Raw genomic sequence first — 18,340 nt, 5'->3', positions numbered from 1 at the left:
TGCAGTAGCTGCCCCTCTGCACACCCAGCTGGAAGAACTTAGCCACCCATAAATCTGAGTGAGGACACAGGCACTAAGATACAATGAACACCTGTGGGATGGGAGAGGGCAATTTCCTGGTTTATGTTCTTTAGTGTTTTAACAGCAAAGGTCTAAATTTCTCAAATTATCATTTTTCTACAGCTTCCATGCATTTGCCCTCTGGTTTAAAACATGATAATGGTAAAACAACAATAAACCATGGGCATGATACATTTGATATTCAACATTTGTAGTGTAGATAGTACTAAAGTGGCTTGGGATGTTGGAATATACTGGAAGCAAAGAGAGTTCAATCCTGGGCCCATAAATCAGCAGGAAAGCTCCTGTTTACTGTGGGGTGCCAACATATAGGCAGTGAAGGACATTCCTGCCCTTGATGCTGCTACTTTGAAAGCCCCTTTACACTTCTGTACTCCTCATTGCCTCCTGTGACGCCACTTTTTGTGGACTGCTGTGCATGCCAGAGGTATCTCCAGCACCAGGCCTAGGTTCCTGGGAATGATGAGCATTTCAGCTGGCTGGTTATTCAGGATGCAAACAGAAAGATGCAGGATCTACGCTAGGCACCTCTAGCAAAGGACCAAATCATGGTTGCAATACAAGGGCTGGGATTCTGTTCAATTGGCAGAGTCTTTGTTATTCATCCTAATCCAGAGCAATTCAGGGCAGAGAAAAGAAACAGCTAGAGTATGATTTTGCAGTTTGCTTTTCTTCCTTTGAGAAAGGCACAGGACAAGACTGAATGGAAGTTAATAAGAATGAATCTCATGTTTTCCACTGAGAGACCAGGCATTCTTTGTATTCTCAGTTTGGAATCCTATTTGGGAAAACCCTTGAATGTTCTTTATGAGATCTAAAAAAAAAAAAAAAAAAATCCTACAGCAACAAAAAAAATTATTTTGCCTCTATAGCACTCATGGGATTGTAACTCAGGAAAGATTTCATGTAATGTGCTTCTTGTCCTCTGCGCCAGGACCTTCACTGCCTTCAACAGGACGTTGCTACAAAACCATTCCCTATAGAGTTGTCCTCGTTCCCTGGTGGAAAGAACTCATGTATTTGATTTTTAACTGTGATTCCCCATTCAAGCAATCACTCACTGACCTACCCTCCCCGCTCCTATCCCCTTTTGTCGTTTGTTTTTTTACAGATTCTCTTTTATTTTGATATAGTTTTTACTGTCATTTTCACCATTGAAATTGCTCTGAAGGTAAAGTGCCCATCTTCTCTACCATGGCTTGCTCACGAGCTTTCTAGTTTTCTGCCGCTCTCTGTCGCTAACACACACGCCTGTTTGTTCCCGGGTCACTCTCAGTACCACTAACCCAATTGTGCTTATTTTTCAGATCCTAGGCAATGCAGACTATGTCTTCACTAGTATCTTTACATTAGAAATTATTCTTAAGGTAACCAATCTGAGAAATACACTTGTTTTTCTTCTTTTCTTTCTCTTTCTTCCTTTCGCTCTTTCTCTTCTCTCTCTCTCTCTTTTTTTTTTTTTTTTTTTTTTTTTTTTTTTTTTTTTTTTTTTGTAACCCTCTTATTATCTCTACACAAAGGGTTGTTTTTCTTTTCATCTGACATTTTTGGTAGTTGCTTAAATTGTCTCCTGGGAAATTTTGATATTCCAACTTGTAGTTGAGGGCCTGTAGCAAAAAGATGCTTTTTAGGGGAATTGCAATGAACGGATGCAATGCTGGGAAGTGTAAGAGAGGACCAAGGAAAAGGCCAACCCCTGACAAATTTCTCCCTCTACCCTGGCCAGTCTTTCCAAACTGGGATTCTTCTGCTCTGCACGATACTCTGAACACACACACAGCTCTTACACAGGCTACACCCAAAGAGAAAGTCTGTATTCTGCAGAAACCAGCCCAAAGGGTGCCTGGTGACTCCTGTGAGCCCACAGGGAGCACAGCCAAGTAGGAGGCAGGGAGCACAGTGCAAAACTCACTTTTTAGGTGCAGGGAGAGATCCAAGAGTACAAATCGCTGAGACACCAAGGGCAGTAGCTGCCAATGAAAATTGCTGCAGCAAAACCCAGCTTCCCATTTCCCAGGAACGTGCTCCACACCAAGGGGAACGCGCAGGAGAATGGTTTCTCTTGGAAGAAAATAAAAATAGGCTGCCTTGTTCTTAACTCTAATTTCCCCAAATTGGTAGGCTAATAATTTAAATAACAGTAATTGAGCAAAGTTCTGGCTTTCTAAATGCTAGGTTCACTTGGCAGCTGCTTTTTTTTTTTTTTCTCTCAGCAAGCGAGTTCTGAGTGCTGGCAGGCAGTGCCTTAGAGTTGCTCAAATTTTGCAGCTCAAGACCCTAATAACAGTATCTATATGGAAGGCTGGCAAGCAGGGTGGCCCCTGCATATTTTTGTAGAGAAACGTGCTTTTTTTTGATATGACTTGAAATTGCCAGAGCCATAATGTTCTCCAGGGAGGTGGACACATTATGCCTGTGTGCAGTTTGCATCTGTCTTTACACAATAAATCTGAACGCGCACAGATCGCGCGGCGGGTCCAAAAAGCCTGTCAAGAAGAGGAAAATATCCCAACAGCCACGTTTAAAAAAGAATTGAGAGTTCAAGGCACCTGTTTGGACTCACAATTACTGATTCTGCTTGCCCTGAAGGAAGTGGTAGCACTCCCATGACTCCAGTGGAAGCAGAACTTATCCCAGGCTATTGGCCAGGGCCTTCCCAAGGTCCTCCTGTTATCTTCAGTGATTTATGACCACGTCCCTGGATATTCCCTAAGTTAAGTGGGAGAACAGTGCAAGGACCATTAAAAAGAAGTTTAAGTCATTGGTTTCTCAGTGCACGTTTCTCTGCTGCCTTGCACTGAGCACATTGTTTTGCAAAACAGCAAAGTTAGTGTAAGTGGTGAAAACAAAAGGATGAATGGCCGTGGGATGTTCAAGGCTGTAGAGAAACAGGCTCCATCTGCCCTCGTGTTGCTGATAACAGCACCTGCATTCAGGTGAATGTTGGCAAGGCCACTGCCAAGGATTTTTAACTGGCATCCTGAAAGGCTGTGACTTGTTTAATGCCCCAGGTGGGAGGCAGATATAGATTATACACTCTCTGAGAGTCTCTTCTGAGATAACAAAAATCTCTCAAAAGGTTTGAGAGAACCACAGTTTGTACTGAACTTAAACTCAGCAGAGCTTCCCCTCCTGATTTCAATGGTGTCTTTCTTTCAAGATTGCCATACAAAACCTAACCAGTAAAGGGCATCTTTACCACCTTTGTAATGGCAAGAACCCCTCCTCCCTTCCCCAACTCAATGTGTCTACAAGTATAAATTCTAAGCCAAGACCAGAGTTTATACTTCCACCCCCTCTAATTTCTGTCTGATTGATAGTGAGTTCCCTGACGTCATGGATGTTTGGTGAAGAAAATAATCTGATATACCATGTGCCCTTCCACCCTGCCCTGAATAAAATCATCACAGGCTGGAAACCACCAGCCAATACACCATCCTCAGCTACTGGTGGGAGCCAGAAACCTCCAGTTTGACTTTCCAGTTCACACTTCTCAGCTGCAAGTCTGGCTACAGCTCAGTCTCATGGTGGCTGCCTCAGGTCACTTTAGACTCCCAATTTAGGCGAGATTCAGAGGACCAAACTTAGAAGCCAGTATTCCTGGATGAGAGTGAGAATTCCTAAAGAAGGAACATTAGCTGTTGTGGGGATGGGTTTTCTTCAAAGCAGCTGCCTTAGATCACTCACAGAGTCTGAGGTAGGTGCTACAAATACCCGATCAGCTCACCCTCTTTAACTGGGCCAGGCTTATTCAGTCACATCCTATAACAGAGCTCAGCCTAAACTTTTCTGTTTACACTGACAGTCCAGTTCTGGAGCTGTGACATCCTCCTCAAAGCCTGCGGGTTTTCAATGCCCCTTCGTACCCAGGCAGGGCAGAGCCTCCCTTGAAAAATATGTAATTATTTTCCATCCCTCTGCCCGGCGATGTTCATAACGATTACCTGCACAAAGAAATTACCCTGTTTCAAGGACTACAGCCTGGACTTTGTAAGGAAAACTAAAGGGAAAAATCCAATTGCATTAAAGTGAAAATGAATGAAGATGGATAAGAAAAGGGATGTGGGATTGAGCTGAATACAAGGAGCAAGCTGAAAAGAGCAGTAATTCCTCCTGTTGTTTCAGTTCAGCTCTAAAGCATCAGATACCTGAGGGATTCTGTTTTTCTGAGCGATCAGCTGTCCACTGCAGCTGGTCTAAGTACTGAAAAACATTACAGAAGAGCCCATTTTATTTTATGTTTTTTATTCAATTTTGCTAAACAGGCCTTTATATAATACGAGTGTCCTCTGTCACTGAAGAGAAAGAGAAAAGCATATGATTGCAAAGAGTAGTTCTTGCAAACAGTCATTCTGGTGCTTTGCTAATTCTAGATGTAATTTACTGGGTGCACTCAACGTGCATATTTTCCTCATTTTCTTTAGTTAGGCCTCTCACAGTTGTCTTGCTGTCTTTTTCACTCTCTTTCCTTTCCATGGGGGCTCAGCTTCTCCTTTGGGGTCTGGGGGTGAATTGTCTGTCATCAATAGAAATCCTACCCCCTCCCTCCCCAGTTATCCCCTCTGAGCACAACCAGATGGGTTTGGCTCCTGAGCAGCTGCTGATGGCAAAGTGTGTTTGTGTCTCCGTGTGCCTCCCTGCAGATGACTGCCTACGGGGCTTTCCTCCACAAGGGCTCCTTCTGCAGGAACTATTTCAACATCTTGGACCTGCTGGTGGTCAGCGTTTCTCTCATCTCCTTTGGGATCCAGTGAGTGAGCTGTTTCCAGCTGGCTGGGTTTGGGGGGATTGTAGGGCTGGGCTGGGAGGGATGGCTCAGGCTCGTTGTGGTCTTATCTGGGTAAGATTTTTCTCATGAGCCTGTTGGGGTATTGCACTGGTTTTGCGTTGATTGACATTTAGTACAAAGGGGAGAAGGAAGTGATTTTCTAAGTGTTCTTTTCACAAGGTGTTTTTCTCAGATGATTCAAGGCTGTTAAATTTCATCCTCCAGAGAGGAGGTAGTAACTGGGAAATGCTACACTGGTGGCCTGGAAGGGGGAATCCTTCAGAAAGAGCAAATGAGAACAAAAAATGGGTGTATTGGCACTTAGCTTCGTTCCAAGGCCTTTGTTTCACTGTATCAGTTCAAGCCAGTTCAGTGACTTACGGTTCCCTCCTAGACTTTTCATAACCTCTTTGGAAAATGAGGTTGATAATGTTTTCCTGCTTCCTAAGATGCTGTGAATCTCAGTCAATGGAAGGCCATCAAGCACTTGAAGAGTTTTGTGAGAATCTTCAGAGTGGTAGTGGCTGTTCTGTCATGCTGTTTTCCTCTGGTTCATCTGTTAATTTCCTTAATAATTTGTAGATTTACTCGACTTCATGTCAGGAAGGAAGTTCCCTAATTAGGAACACACATCTGATAAGAAACAAGCTCCCAGTTGTTACCATTATAGGTTAGCAGCTCACCTTTGTTGCTCACTGAATCAAGAAGGACAATTTGTAAGGTCCACTGGGCTTTTTTACCCACAGTCTTCAGAATGGCACAGTTCTTGTTTTGCCCTGCTGTTTCCTTCTTACAGACCTAAGTCAGACTCTTGGTGTGTTAACATTAAAACTGTTCCCAAAATCAGTAGGAGAACATGATGTCATTGAGCACGAGGGAGATTCTCAGTCATGGTTTTAGTCTTGGAAGGCGCAGAGAGCTCTGCTGCAGAAAGTAGTTGTGTTCAGTACTTAAAAGTGAGCACCTAAGTCGTCCTGATCAATTCCGTGGGAGTTTCCATTTCCTTAAATTTATGCGCACACTTAAATGATTTGTGGGTTCAAGGGCCAAACACACTGTAGGATCAAACTCCAGGTGGATAGTCTACCTTTAATGCTGGAGTCTCCTGGACTTTTCACTCTTCTATGAATATTTCAATGGAGCGCATCTTTGAGCCTTATCTGAAAATGCCTTGGTAATGACTACATCTTGGCACAATTTCTATGTCATAGATATCTACAGGATCTGTTTGCCCTGCTCTAAAAATACAGCTTGCCCGTGTTCCATTCCCCCTCCATTAATACAGCAGAGATGATGAAAGCCAGAACAAGGAGCCGGACCTCTGAAGAAAACATCAGAAATTGGTTTCCTTACCCCTGAAGTGCCGTGGCAAAGAGTTGGCTAAATACCTTACGCAGTCTCAGGCTGTGCAGAATTTCACAGATCTGTCCTTGCTGCACCCTTCCCACATGGCTGTGTCTCTCAAACCTTCCAACACTTTCTTCCAGGTCCAGTGCCATTAACGTCGTGAAGATCCTGCGTGTTCTGCGGGTCCTTAGACCGCTGAGGGCCATCAACAGAGCCAAAGGACTAAAGGTTAGAAAAGTCCCAGTGCTTTCTGCAAACTATAAATTCAGGTTATTTCAGGCTACAAAGGCTTTTTAAGTGGTTCAAGTATTGTTTCAGCAGAATCACAGTATGGTTGAGGTTGGGAGGGAGCTGCTCAAGCAGGGCTGCCGGGAGCAGGTTGCCCAGGCTTTAGAGTACCTCCAAGGAGAGAAACTCCACAACCTCTCTGGATGATTTGTTCCAGTGCTCAGTCACCCTGAGAGTAGAAGTGTTTCTCAATGTTCAGATAAACCTACTCTGTTTCAATGTGTTCCCGTTGTCCTGTCAGTGGGAGCCACTGAAAAGAGCCTGGCTCTGCCTCCTCTGCATCCTCCCTTCAGCCATAAATATACATTGTCCTGATTCCCCTGAGCCTCCTGTCAGATGAACAGACCCAGCTTAGCCAGAGCAGTTGAGAACAATCCCAAAAGTGACTTTTGTTCCTCTCTTCCATCTGCAGCACGTGGTCCAGTGTGTGTTTGTGGCCATCCGAACCATCGGGAACATTGTGATTGTCACCACTTTGCTGCAGTTCATGTTTGCCTGCATTGGAGTTCAGCTGTTTAAGGTAAAACCATTGGACCCATTCATTCATCCGTTACATTGAGCTGTGTTAAGGGACGGGAAGAAAAATACCACAAAAAGCCTGAGGATGGGAAAATGGGGTCTTTTGTGTGTAACAGGCAAGACATTCGGGGCTGTCAGTGTTACCTGGGCTAATGCTGCCAGCAGTTCTCCAGAACTGAGCTGTGGCATACACAGAACTGTTGCCCATGGCGTATGCAGAACTCTTGCCCATCATCTGTGGCCAGAAGAAATGATCAGTAATGTTGTTCTTCCCTAAGCATCTTTACACTGGCATGACATGGTCCCAGGAAGGTGAAGGGGGCTGTTCAAAAGGGTTGGTCCTTGCAGGCTCTCTACCTTCCATCTTGCAGAGGAAGGAAGGGGCACACCAGATAACCGGGGGGCAGGGGGGGGAGTTGTTCATTCACTTCTTTATGTCTGCTTTTATCTCCTCGCCTTTCACCACCCTCCTGACAACAAGTGTTCAGGACACACACATAAAAGTACCGTACAAGCAGAAGCTTCATTCCTCTTTCTTCCTTTCCAAGGGCAAGCTGTACAGCTGCACTGACAGCTCCAAGCAGACAGAAGCAGAGTGCAGGTGGGTCTGAGCTTTTCCAACCCCTCCCCTTGGCTGGCCTGGTGCCGGCAGGGCGGCTCTGCCATGCTCTGTCTCCGCTCTCCACCCACAGAGGGTACTACATCACCTACAAGGATGGGGAGGTCAGCCAGCCCATGATACAGCCCCGCAGCTGGGAGAACAGCAAGTTCGACTTCGACAACGTCCTGACTGCCATGATGGCCCTCTTCACCGTCTCCACCTTTGAGGGCTGGCCAGAGTGAGTGTTTCTGGGGCCGCTGCAGCACTAGCAATGTCCTCATTCATTTCAAAAGAGAAAATTCAGAGGCAGAGCATAGTCTTCCCCTTTCCAAATATTTAAATAAGTCTAGAGCTTTAAGTATAGCAATAGTAGTACTGTAGTATTATGTACTTTGTAAATTCCTCAGGGCCGGCAGGAATTTCTGTTGGTGTACTTGTAAAGAGTGCAAAGCACTGTCTCTAGTTTTTAAAAGATGATTTCCAATGGTAGCAGTGATCCCAGTATTTGTTACAATTATTATGTGTATAAATGAAATGCTTATCAGGTCCTTTCCAGTATCACAGGTTGGAGTTTCCCCATGGAAATATGGCAATATGAAACACAGCAGTGTTCCTGCTCTGGCAGACGTGGGGAGCCTTTCCAGGCCCTGCTGTCTGTGCCACAGGAGCTGGGGATTCCCACAGAGTCACTTAGGGTGATGTGCAGGGTGTGGGGGGCTGACCCTGACCTGTGTCACCAGGTGATGCCAACAGCAGTGTTGACTCCTGGGATCCCCTTTTCTCACCAAACTCAGTTCCCAACAACTCTATTGGGACTCTCCTGTCTTTTGTTAACTGGAGAGCATGATTTTATTCAACAATGAAGACATTTCACCCCTGAACGGGTTCAAATGTGTAGAATTAGTAAGAGCCAGGTCTTCACTTTTGCAAGCCTTTGCGCTCAGACCGGCACAAGTCTGCACATCCCTGAATGAATTCATTTTGATACAAATAGAAGAAAATCACAAAGTTAAACTTTATAACCTGTCACCTATAAGGCCTCAAGGCAGTTGCAGATTTTCTCTGCATTTGGCTCCTGTTTGCTTTCAGGTTGCTGTATAGGTCCATTGATTCCCACATGGAGGATGTGGGACCCATCTATAATCACAGGGTTGAGATCTCCATCTTCTTTATTATCTACATCATCATCATTGCTTTCTTCATGATGAACATCTTCGTTGGTTTCGTCATCGTCACATTTCAGGAACAAGGAGAACAAGAGTACAAGAACTGCGAGCTGGACAAAAACCAGGTAATTTACAACACCTTGCTGTCACCAAAGGTAGAAAATGCATCGAGAATAAGCTTTTAACAGATAAATGCCTACAGAGAGAAAAATGTTAAGCTTGCCAACAAGATAAAACTGTAAGCTGGCTTTGCTGACATCATTTAGGAGTCAGGTAGAAAAAGAAATCTTGTTGTAAGATTCGCCCAAGGAACAACAATTACTTAAAAAATGTTTGCTGTGCCATTTGTTTCATTGAGATTAGATGAGCATAAAATCAGTCTGGCCAAAGTAAATGGCCAGAGTAATTTTCTATAGAACTCTTTAACAGGTAGAACGTGCACATTCACGTTATGACCTAACAGAAATTATTCTACAAAGCTTTTTCGTTTCAGTAAAACACTTAAATAGTATTTTTGTTACCTTTGAAGGTAGCTGAGCACCCTGATATTTTGGGTTTGAGTTTTAAATGTAGCCTGCCTCTCCCACAGCGCCAGTGTGTAGAGTATGCCCTGAAAGCCCGGCCCCTGCGGAGATACATCCCTAAAAACCAGTACCAGTACAAAGTTTGGTACGTGGTCAACTCCACCTATTTTGAATACCTGATGTTCGTTCTGATCCTGCTGAACACCATCTGCCTGGCCATGCAAGTAAGTGAGCAAGCAGAAAGCCTCCAGGTGATGAAATCGTAGAATTTGTTGGGGAAAATGCAAGAATGGCTGAGGTTGAGGCCTCCTTTCACCTTCACACCACGTGCTGAGGGACAGGGATAAGCACGTTAACAAAACCATTTACCACGTTCACTTCTGATGACATGTAGTTGAAATGAGGAATCTAAATCTCTCTTCCTGCTAATATCTGACACTTTAAATAATTCTGCTTTGACTCCTTAAAAACAAACAAATTTCACGTTTCTAAACAGAGTTCTGCAAGTACTAGAGCCTTTCAAGAAAAATGTTGAAAATGCCTCAACACTGTATTTTTTCCTGGCCTTGCATTCAGCTGCAGCTGAATTGTTTTAGCTGAAACTGCTTTGAATAAATCACCCTGTGCCAATACAAAACATGAAAATCCGTCCCAGCTGTTTGAAGTTTATTAAAGTTAAGCAACTACAAATGGGGTCTTTGAACACGAACTGGAAAGTGACCCTAGAACAAGGCAGGGCAATCGGTTCAAGTATCATGATCTGGAAACAGGGGTATGAAAAGTGAGGTAGCAACTGTTGCAGAAGACACTGCTTGAATTAATCAATAGAAGATGGAGAATAACTTCATAAGATCTTAATAAAGTTAAGTGAGTGGGCAGCATGATTGCAAATTTAATTCAGAGTTGACAAATGCAAGATAATGCATATTGGAAGGACGTGATTTGAGCTGCTCATGTACTTTGCAGAATCCTGAATTTAGTGTAAGTCCTCGGGGAATGGCTTGGTATCATTATGGACAGCTCAGTGAAATCCCTGCTCACTGTGCAGTCACAAACAAAAAAATAACCCAAGTGTTAGGGAAGGTTGAGATAAAAAACAATTGGAGACTGTATTCTAATGTTGTACAAATTTATAATGAGCCCTGAATTGGAATGGTAAGTATGATTTTGGGAGCCACTCCTCAGAAAAGATGGTTCTAAAAAGAGGAGATCAAGAGACAGGTGGCAAAAATGGATAGAGGCATGGGAGTGCTTATGTATGAAGGGAAATGGGAATTCTTAATCGAAAACACGTCACACTGGGGTCTTCCTTAGCGTGAAGGGAAACCGGGAGGGGTCCTGTGCACTCCTGACTGCTGGCATCTCCTGTCCTCACACTCCTGCTGGGATGCTCTCTTTCAGCACTATGGTCAGAGCTGCATGTTCAAGGAAGCCATGAATATCCTCAACATGCTCTTCACTGGCCTCTTCACTGTGGAGATGGTCCTGAAATTAATCGCCTTCAAGCCCAAGGTAGGTGCTCTAGGAGTAGATTTCCCTGGCCTCTGTGTGTGTGTGCATGTGTGCGGGGCAGCTGTGAGGAGAAGGAGGAGGTGAAACTTTTCTGATCTATTACCCCACCAAGAACTGAGCTGGACAGTTGCTTTCTGGATTGGAATCTCACTTATATTTAATAACTTTCTGTTTTGCTGGAGAGCAGATACACTTAAAAAAAAAAAAAAAAAAAAAGGCAGCACCTGCTAATAGAGATGGTTCCTAGTTTTCATTAAGTTGTCACAGTGACACTCTGCTAAGGCTATAACATGTCTTCCATTCTGAATGTTATTCTAATGCTCTCTCTCTGACTTTCCTTATATGATTTATAAATAGCATCTCATGATTAGTCTCCTGACCCAAGCGAAGTTAATCAAGCGTGACTCATTTTGAGTTATGAGCTTTGGAAAAAAAATATGTTTCTTCTGGGAGAGCTTCATCTCGGCGATGGTTTGGATTGCTCTAGTACTGAATTGAAGACTTCATTGATAATATTCAGTACCCCAGCAGGTCCTGTCTTAAAGTATTGTTCTGTGCATTGGGCCGTGAGATTATGCTGGTATAGCTGCATTGTGGGGTATGATTATAACCTCCAAGCTCTTCTAGCCGAGTTCTCACAGCTGCTGCAGGACAAGGACAGAGATCCTGACCTCACAGAATTACCCAGGACTTTCTTCTGTGGGGTTTAAATTCAGTGATGTGCCATAAGAAGTTGAATCCATATACCTCAGTATAGGTCCCTCGTGTCATTCTGTATCTTCAGTGGTGCCTTGAGGCGTGGGGTTGTATCTTGAAGGGTGCTTTGAAACACTTGTGGTCAAGATGCTCTCTGAAGCATCAGTTATGACACTGGTAAAAATGCGAACGTTTATGTCTGGCAGCCACGCTTCATGCTAAAGTTAGGGGATTGCTGAGTTTAGCTCCTCCCAGGTGTAATCTAACATCTTCTTCATCCTCAGTTCAGAATCTTTGCTCTCCATTTCTACTGAATTTGGCCTTATTTCTTTCTTTTCAACTCCATGTTGACTTTACTCCCACCCAGCTTCTCTCTTTCTTCCACACTTTCCAGGACTTCTTCTTGTTATAGTCACAATTTTATTTTTCACCCAAGCCAAATATCGCTATCCTATCTCAGATGTAGTTCTCTTGGAAGTTAGGAGCATCTTGGCAGTCCTGCTGAAGACTGCCTTTTGGAAAGACCTCAAACACTTTCTTGGGAGATTTAGAAGCATCATTATCTGTTTCAGCAGGGATTTTAATTTTCAGGAGAGACCTACCTGTTATTTTTGAGACTTCACCATCTCTGTTAGCAAGCAGATTTTCTGTCACTTCATAAAAGTTTTATCTGCACACCATGTACCCAGAAGTGCATCTCACAGGCTTTATAATGTTCTTCTGATTTTTTTTAGTTCTGCTTTACAGATTCTTAACTTTCAGGAAGATGGGAATCTCAGCAGAATTTGGTTTAGGACATTTAGGGGAGAAGTTCAGCCAGGTCCAATACAGTTTTCTGTGCAAATACAAGGGAGGCCTTACCTGACATGGTTGCTTCTAACAGTAAGGAAGTGCCATTGATGATAGTGGAAGTCCTTTCTACTTCTTCTGGTTTAGTTTCCTCTGTTCAATCTCCTTTTCAAGTTTTACTGCACAAAAAAAAATACTAAAAAATTCAGCTAAGGGTAAGCACATGTCTCTGGAATGGCAAAACATTGAAACAGATTTCTTAAAGTAACTGTGGAATCTCCATGGTTTGAGGATTTAATATTAAATTGGGGGAATCTTTAATTCAAGACAGTTTAGGAATCTGTGATCTGTCTTGAGACAGGCAAGACCACAGGGACCCTCTCAGCCCAATTTTCCATGATTCTCTAATTTCCAAACTAAATCCCCAGCTACTACACTATGGTAAAAGTGAGAGTAAAACAGAAATTTTCCTTATGATGAGAATAGTAGAGTCTTAATGAAGTCTTTTGAGCTAGGGCTCAGACAATAGCCTCAGGTGAAAGAATAGCCAGCACTAACAATAAATGTTTCAAACCCTGGTCTGGCCTGTATGCTAAAGATGGTACTAACTCATACCTCTATTTTAATTAAATACCTTATTGAAAAAAAAACCCAACATTTTAAAAACTGAAGCAAAGGATTTCAGGGAAGAAAAGCAGGACTGACCTTGTGAGAACAGCTAACACAGCAAAGAGGCTTTCCCTCCTGCAGCATATTCACACTGAGTTATGTTAAGCACCAGTTCAGTGGCTCGGGTTTGGAAACAGCAGATTCTCTGTGTAACTTGTCGTTGTTATGTACGAGGATTTGGCTGCAGCCTTCGCTCCCTGCTCTCCAAAGAAGGCAACCCCCAGCACTGTCTGCTCCTCCTCGGGTTGCACACCAGTACTGAAGATGAATGTGCCTAGAATGTGGTCTGAAGTGGGAGTTTCCAGCATGGGGAAAGTAGTTTCCTCCACCTTCTGCTTGGCTAGACCTTGTGTCCAAACTACATTTGCAGATGGAAGCTGTCCCCATGAACACCAGCTGGGAAAGTCCAAAGGCATTTCTTTGTCACTTGGGAGAACACCATTATCTATCCCTTCAAGCCAACCAAGTCCTCCCAACAAAGAAACGAGATGTTGAGTGTTACTAGTGTTTCCCAGATGGGAAATGGCAAGATGAAATACTCATCTCTGCTGCAGACAGATTTGTCTGTCATTCCCTGAGCAATGAAACACAAACCAGCCTTTGTTTAAGCTGCTTTGTCTCATTTTGAATTTGTGCCCGAACATCACTCTTTTCAGTCTGAAGAATAACCTAAAATAAAAGAGCTGTAAGCTTTATGACTGACAACAAGAAAAGAGGAAACTCAGGTAGCTGAAGGTGTTGTGTTCTAATGACGAGCCCCAGCAGGATGTGACAGAACTGAGCACAGAATTGAAGCTGGCAACATCCAGTCAGTTTCCTCCTTTTTTTGGGTGCTTAACCCAGTCGTGGATGATGCAGCTTAACCTTCAACTGCAGCAAGACAAGGAGGAGCTGAGCTGTGACTCTGCAGCAGCCACCACAGAGCTCCCCTTGCACAGCCACTTCCTAAAGGCACCTTGGAAGGAAGAGTCTGCAGCAGCAGAGGGATGAGGCTTCCTCCATCTGCACGAGGGGGAACGAGCTGCTGTTTATTCACACCTTCACCAGGGAGAGCTGAAAGGGAACTGGGACAGATCCCTGAGGTATTGGGAGCTGCTATCCTGCTACCTCCTCGCAGGGTCACCACAGGGGTGTGGAACAGCTTTAGGGGAAGCCTGACATGCAGAGTTCCGGCTGCTGCCCATGGTGTGGCATCCACTGTTACAGACACACAGCTTCAATTAGAAAATCATCAAGATCATTCAAGATCATCAAGTCCAACTGTTAAGCTCCCCTTGCCAAGGTCCACTAAGCACAGTGCACCCCAGTGTTTTACCTGCAGAGCGACAGAAAAGGTGGCAGCCTGACTGAACAGATTTATTTTGCCACGTCTCTTTTTTCATTTCTTCATTCCCATTCTGTGAGATGTCCTCCTGACTTGCTACTCTTGACACTAGAGGTGAAAAAGCTGCACAGATAAGAAGCAGGCTCACACACGTGCCAGCCTACAAAGAACCAGCACGGATAATCCAGCCCTGCCCCTAGCTCTTGGGTGGGAGCAAAGCTTTCCTTATTGAAAGGACAGCTGTAGGAGTGAGGAGCCAAGTCCAAGTCAGGGCTCGTCTCCTAACACTTACAGAAAATATGTGAAGGGGGTAGGAAGGCAAGGGCTTTCCTAACCAAACATACTGCTGAGATTGGTTGCTCTGGTCAGCAAGTCCCTTTGAAACTTGTCCTTCTAGCTGGCCATGCTCTGTGAGCAGTGTTTTGGGTTTCTTGGTCCCCTGGGAGGCCCTAGAGAAGAGGGGTGCGTCAGCTGGAGCAGCTGCTGCTGTGGCACATGCCAGGCTGGGACAAGGCTTCTGAGAACCCTGTGGCTTTGTGTGACACTTCTTGTGGTGCAGAGGGTCAGTTACCCCATTTTTTTTCAGGATTAATCTAAGCACTGTGTCAGACAGCTCATCCATGTGGGCAGCTTTGTCAGGAGGGTGTGCTAACAGTGAGCTAGATGATTTGGGATGATTAGGGCTGCTGATAAAGAAAACATCCACTACATGCCCTGCATCTCCTTCCAGAGTTTTAATGCGCTGCTCTGAAGCAAAACTCCCAAATGGACCTCAGTGTTTGTCTTGGCTGATGCTCATGAAGTGATTCAAGACTAGTTACTTCAGAGAGACAGACAGTCTAAAAGTAATGCTGTTGAGCCAAGGCCTTTTGCTGCTTTGTTTTTCTAATTTTATAAATTCTCCAGCCAGTCTGCTGAGCTATTTTCCAATTCCTGCGTGGAGAAAGCTGCTGCTGCTCCTTCAGGCTTTTTCCAGAGAAAGCTACTAAAGGGAATGAGGTGCTGTGCTGTCTGTGGTGCTCACAGCTACCACTGTTGCAGCTTCTTAAAGAAGAAATCCCCACAAGAAGCAGCCCATGAAAGGCCAGCTGCTCTACAAAACCTGCCTGGGGTTTATCTTTCCAAGTTAAAGACAGTGACTTTAAAATTCCTGTTCATATGAAGCTTCACCATCTGTCAATGTACATGCTAATGTGAGGATGGATATTCCTCCAGGAATTTCACATCTTTCCAGCTCCCTGGAATGGGCTGTTCTCCTGATGAGCCACATCTACTTTTTCTTTAGGAAACCCTTCATCTGCCCCCTTCTTAGCTAGGGCAGGACCACTAATCCAAGAGCTAGGAATTTTGTCCTGCTGTGTCTGTCATCTCAAACCAGGGAAGGCATATCCATGGAACTACTGCTGTGCATGAAGGAAAGCACACGATTGTGTATTTTGTCAAATCCGTGCCTGCGCGTGGAAAGGGAATCTTGGAGATTTCCTCTGTGGAGTTACGACAATCAGAGAGACTGCAGATCACAAGCCTACTCCACTCACCAGACACTGTCAGCACCTTTCTTCCCTGGGTGTTTATGGATGCTACTTGCAAGGCAGCCTGGAACAACGCCATCTGTCCTGCCTCAGAGAGTTCCTTCAGCCCCTCGTTTATCACTGCTGCTTTACTCTGCATTTTTGTCGTTCTCACACGTCATTTTCGTGCGGCAGGGTTCAGACTTCAGTGGGCAGTTTCAGACCAGGCACACAGCCCCAGGAGATCCCAGCAAGAGCTGTGACCCTCTGTGCAGTGGAAGCCAGAAGTGCCGCCCATAGTTATTCCTCCGTGTACTGATGGATCTACGTGTCCTCAGTGTTTCTTTCTCCCCCTGATTCATCTGCACTTCTTTATTCCTCTTTAAGCTCCTCTCAGTCAGCGTTTATCATGCGTTTGATGTACAGATATTTCTTCCAAAACCTGCAAAATGACTCATCTGTTTTTGTTCCCTTTTTTACCAGTACATTTCTCATACATTTATGTCTATAAACAGATCTTTGAGCAGTCTCTCCTAAAGTCACACTGGCTGCTTCATACTACTTGCATTCTTCTTTCTCACCAAAACCATGATCTGTTATTCCTGGGTCAGGATAGAGGCTCCAACATTTTCACAAGCAGCTGAAATTTATATCCCCTTGCACCACAGAAACAATGGTGGTTAATTTTGGAAATCTAATGCTTTTTGTACTTCATTCCAGTACACGTAGAAATACCTGTGTAGCTTAGGATGCTGCCCTGGGATCATTCATTAATTCAGTGTTTTATTTCTCCAGCTTGTAGGGAGCAAGGGAAGTAGAGACATCCTGCACTGATAAAAAACCATCAGGAAAACTGGTTACAACTAAGTGGTCTTTTGCTCAGAGCTGAATAACACATCAGCTTCATCCAGCAGGAATCATATTTAGCTAGAAATCACATGCTCTGGGATGCAGGATGGTGGCATAAATTAGTGGTTTAAGTTGTGTAAATGTGAGCCCGTGGTGCAGGCAGCTCCCTCCCTCCACGGACTGTGGCCACACGAAGCTGTGTGGTTGTCAAATGCCTCTCTCTTTGCAGACTTCCTTTGCTGGTTTTGGCAGCTCCTTAGCCTTGCTAGCCACCTAATTGTTTCCTCAGCTTCAGTATGATCTTTTCTGTTCTGGAGGGGCAGCCTCTACCTGTGGAGTGTTTGATGACTGGGTCATGTACCCACTGCAAGGAGAAGGGCAGTCTCCAACCACCACCCCGGCTTTGGGCGAAAGAAATGCTTTAAAAGGCAAAAAGAAAGCGCGAGAAAGATGATCATGTGTCAAAACACGTGGGTGGGGAATAATATCCATCATCTAACAAGGGAAGAGTGAGCTCTGCTTGATGCTGGGTAAGAAGCAGTGAGCGTGGAGAGAAGTAGGAATGATCAGGTAAGACAGTTTGTTAGCTGAAGGAAGGAACTAAAGCAGCAGGAAGGACCAGGTCTGAGAGGAAAAGAGAGAAAACCCAAGTCTGTGGAGGAAGAAAAGCCATATAGGTAATGAAGAGTGGGAAAAGATAAGATATCCTTAAAGGCAGAAAGAAAAAAAATAAATTGTAGACCTCGAAATAGTAAAGTATTAATAAAATGGAGGAAGAAGTGATTGGACAAAAAGTGATGCAAGGAAAATAAAAAACAGAAACAGGACTGAAAGCAAAAGTAAACATGGGAAGGGATTTTTAGAAAATTAAAAACTGAATTAAAACCCATACCTTTTAAGCTAATGAGCATCTTTTTGTGCTTCTACATTTTATTGAAGTTCCCTGGCAGGCATCCCAGGTCTCCGTGTTCAAACGTTAGAATCCCAGCCACAGAGCCTCCCTGTGCACTGTCTCATCAGAGTAATTTGCAGTAGAAGTTGGGTACAGCATGTTTCCCTACTTCTGCGGATTAAACTCAGCCCTGTTTCATCATCAGGTTGCCTCGGAAAGGCTTTCCTTTTTCAAGGAAATTTCATTGTGGGTGAAGTCTGAATGTCTTGTCTGTTCCTCTGAATCTCCTGCACCCCCAGCAGCCCGGCTGGGATGACTCTCAGCTGCTTCAGGAGCCCAGCAGCTGCTGTAGGACCAGAAATCCCTGATGTCTGTCATGCCCAGATAAAGGCACCAAACACTGCATTTCGGGTGCAGTCAGCCTGAGGCTCTGGGGAGATTGCTGAACCGGCCTCGAGGGTTTTGGAAATAAACTAGAAAAGGGGGGAAAGAAATCCTAACCCTTCATTAATCACTCCTCTGCTTTCTCTCTGCTGTCATTACCTGTCTGCCAGGATTGCCACGCATTCTGCACAGTATGCACATCATGCAGAGACTTGACCATGTTGTCTTTCATGTCCATAGGCCTGGAAGGAAGAGGGAGCCTCTTTTCTAACCTCTTCTGAAAAAGCAGATACTAAAAGTACCATATGTCAGAGCAGCTGGTTTAGGTGACCTTGGTGGGAAGAAATACTCGGAATAATTATTCTGGCCATGGATGACCAGGTCATCCCAGTCTTTTATACACAGCAGTGGGCTGGCACA

The 18,340-nt window shown here is 44.4% G+C and overlaps 1 protein-coding gene across 2 annotated transcripts in view; it reads left to right on the top strand.

The window, feature by feature from the left end:
- CACNA1C (calcium voltage-gated channel subunit alpha1 C) overlaps positions 1-18,340 on the top strand; it is a 463,700-nt gene that overhangs the window by 381,840 nt on the left and 63,520 nt on the right. For both annotated transcript variants that reach the window (XM_058420136.1, XM_058420137.1), the window contains 9 exons: positions 1,389-1,448; positions 4,725-4,831; positions 6,337-6,424; positions 6,897-7,004; positions 7,552-7,604; positions 7,696-7,842; positions 8,694-8,895; positions 9,360-9,518; positions 10,696-10,806. In XM_058420136.1, the coding sequence (XP_058276119.1) occupies positions 1,389-1,448; positions 4,725-4,831; positions 6,337-6,424; positions 6,897-7,004; positions 7,552-7,604; positions 7,696-7,842; positions 8,694-8,895; positions 9,360-9,518; positions 10,696-10,806 (1,035 nt within the window). The remainder of the gene's footprint in view (positions 1-1,388; positions 1,449-4,724; positions 4,832-6,336; positions 6,425-6,896; positions 7,005-7,551; positions 7,605-7,695; positions 7,843-8,693; positions 8,896-9,359; positions 9,519-10,695; positions 10,807-18,340) is intronic.

This window comes from Hirundo rustica, chromosome 4 (assembly GCF_015227805.2).
Source record: "Hirundo rustica isolate bHirRus1 chromosome 4, bHirRus1.pri.v3, whole genome shotgun sequence".
Lineage (NCBI taxonomy): Eukaryota > Metazoa > Chordata > Aves > Passeriformes > Hirundinidae > Hirundo > Hirundo rustica.
This window is presented reverse-complemented; position numbering and strand designations above follow the sequence as displayed.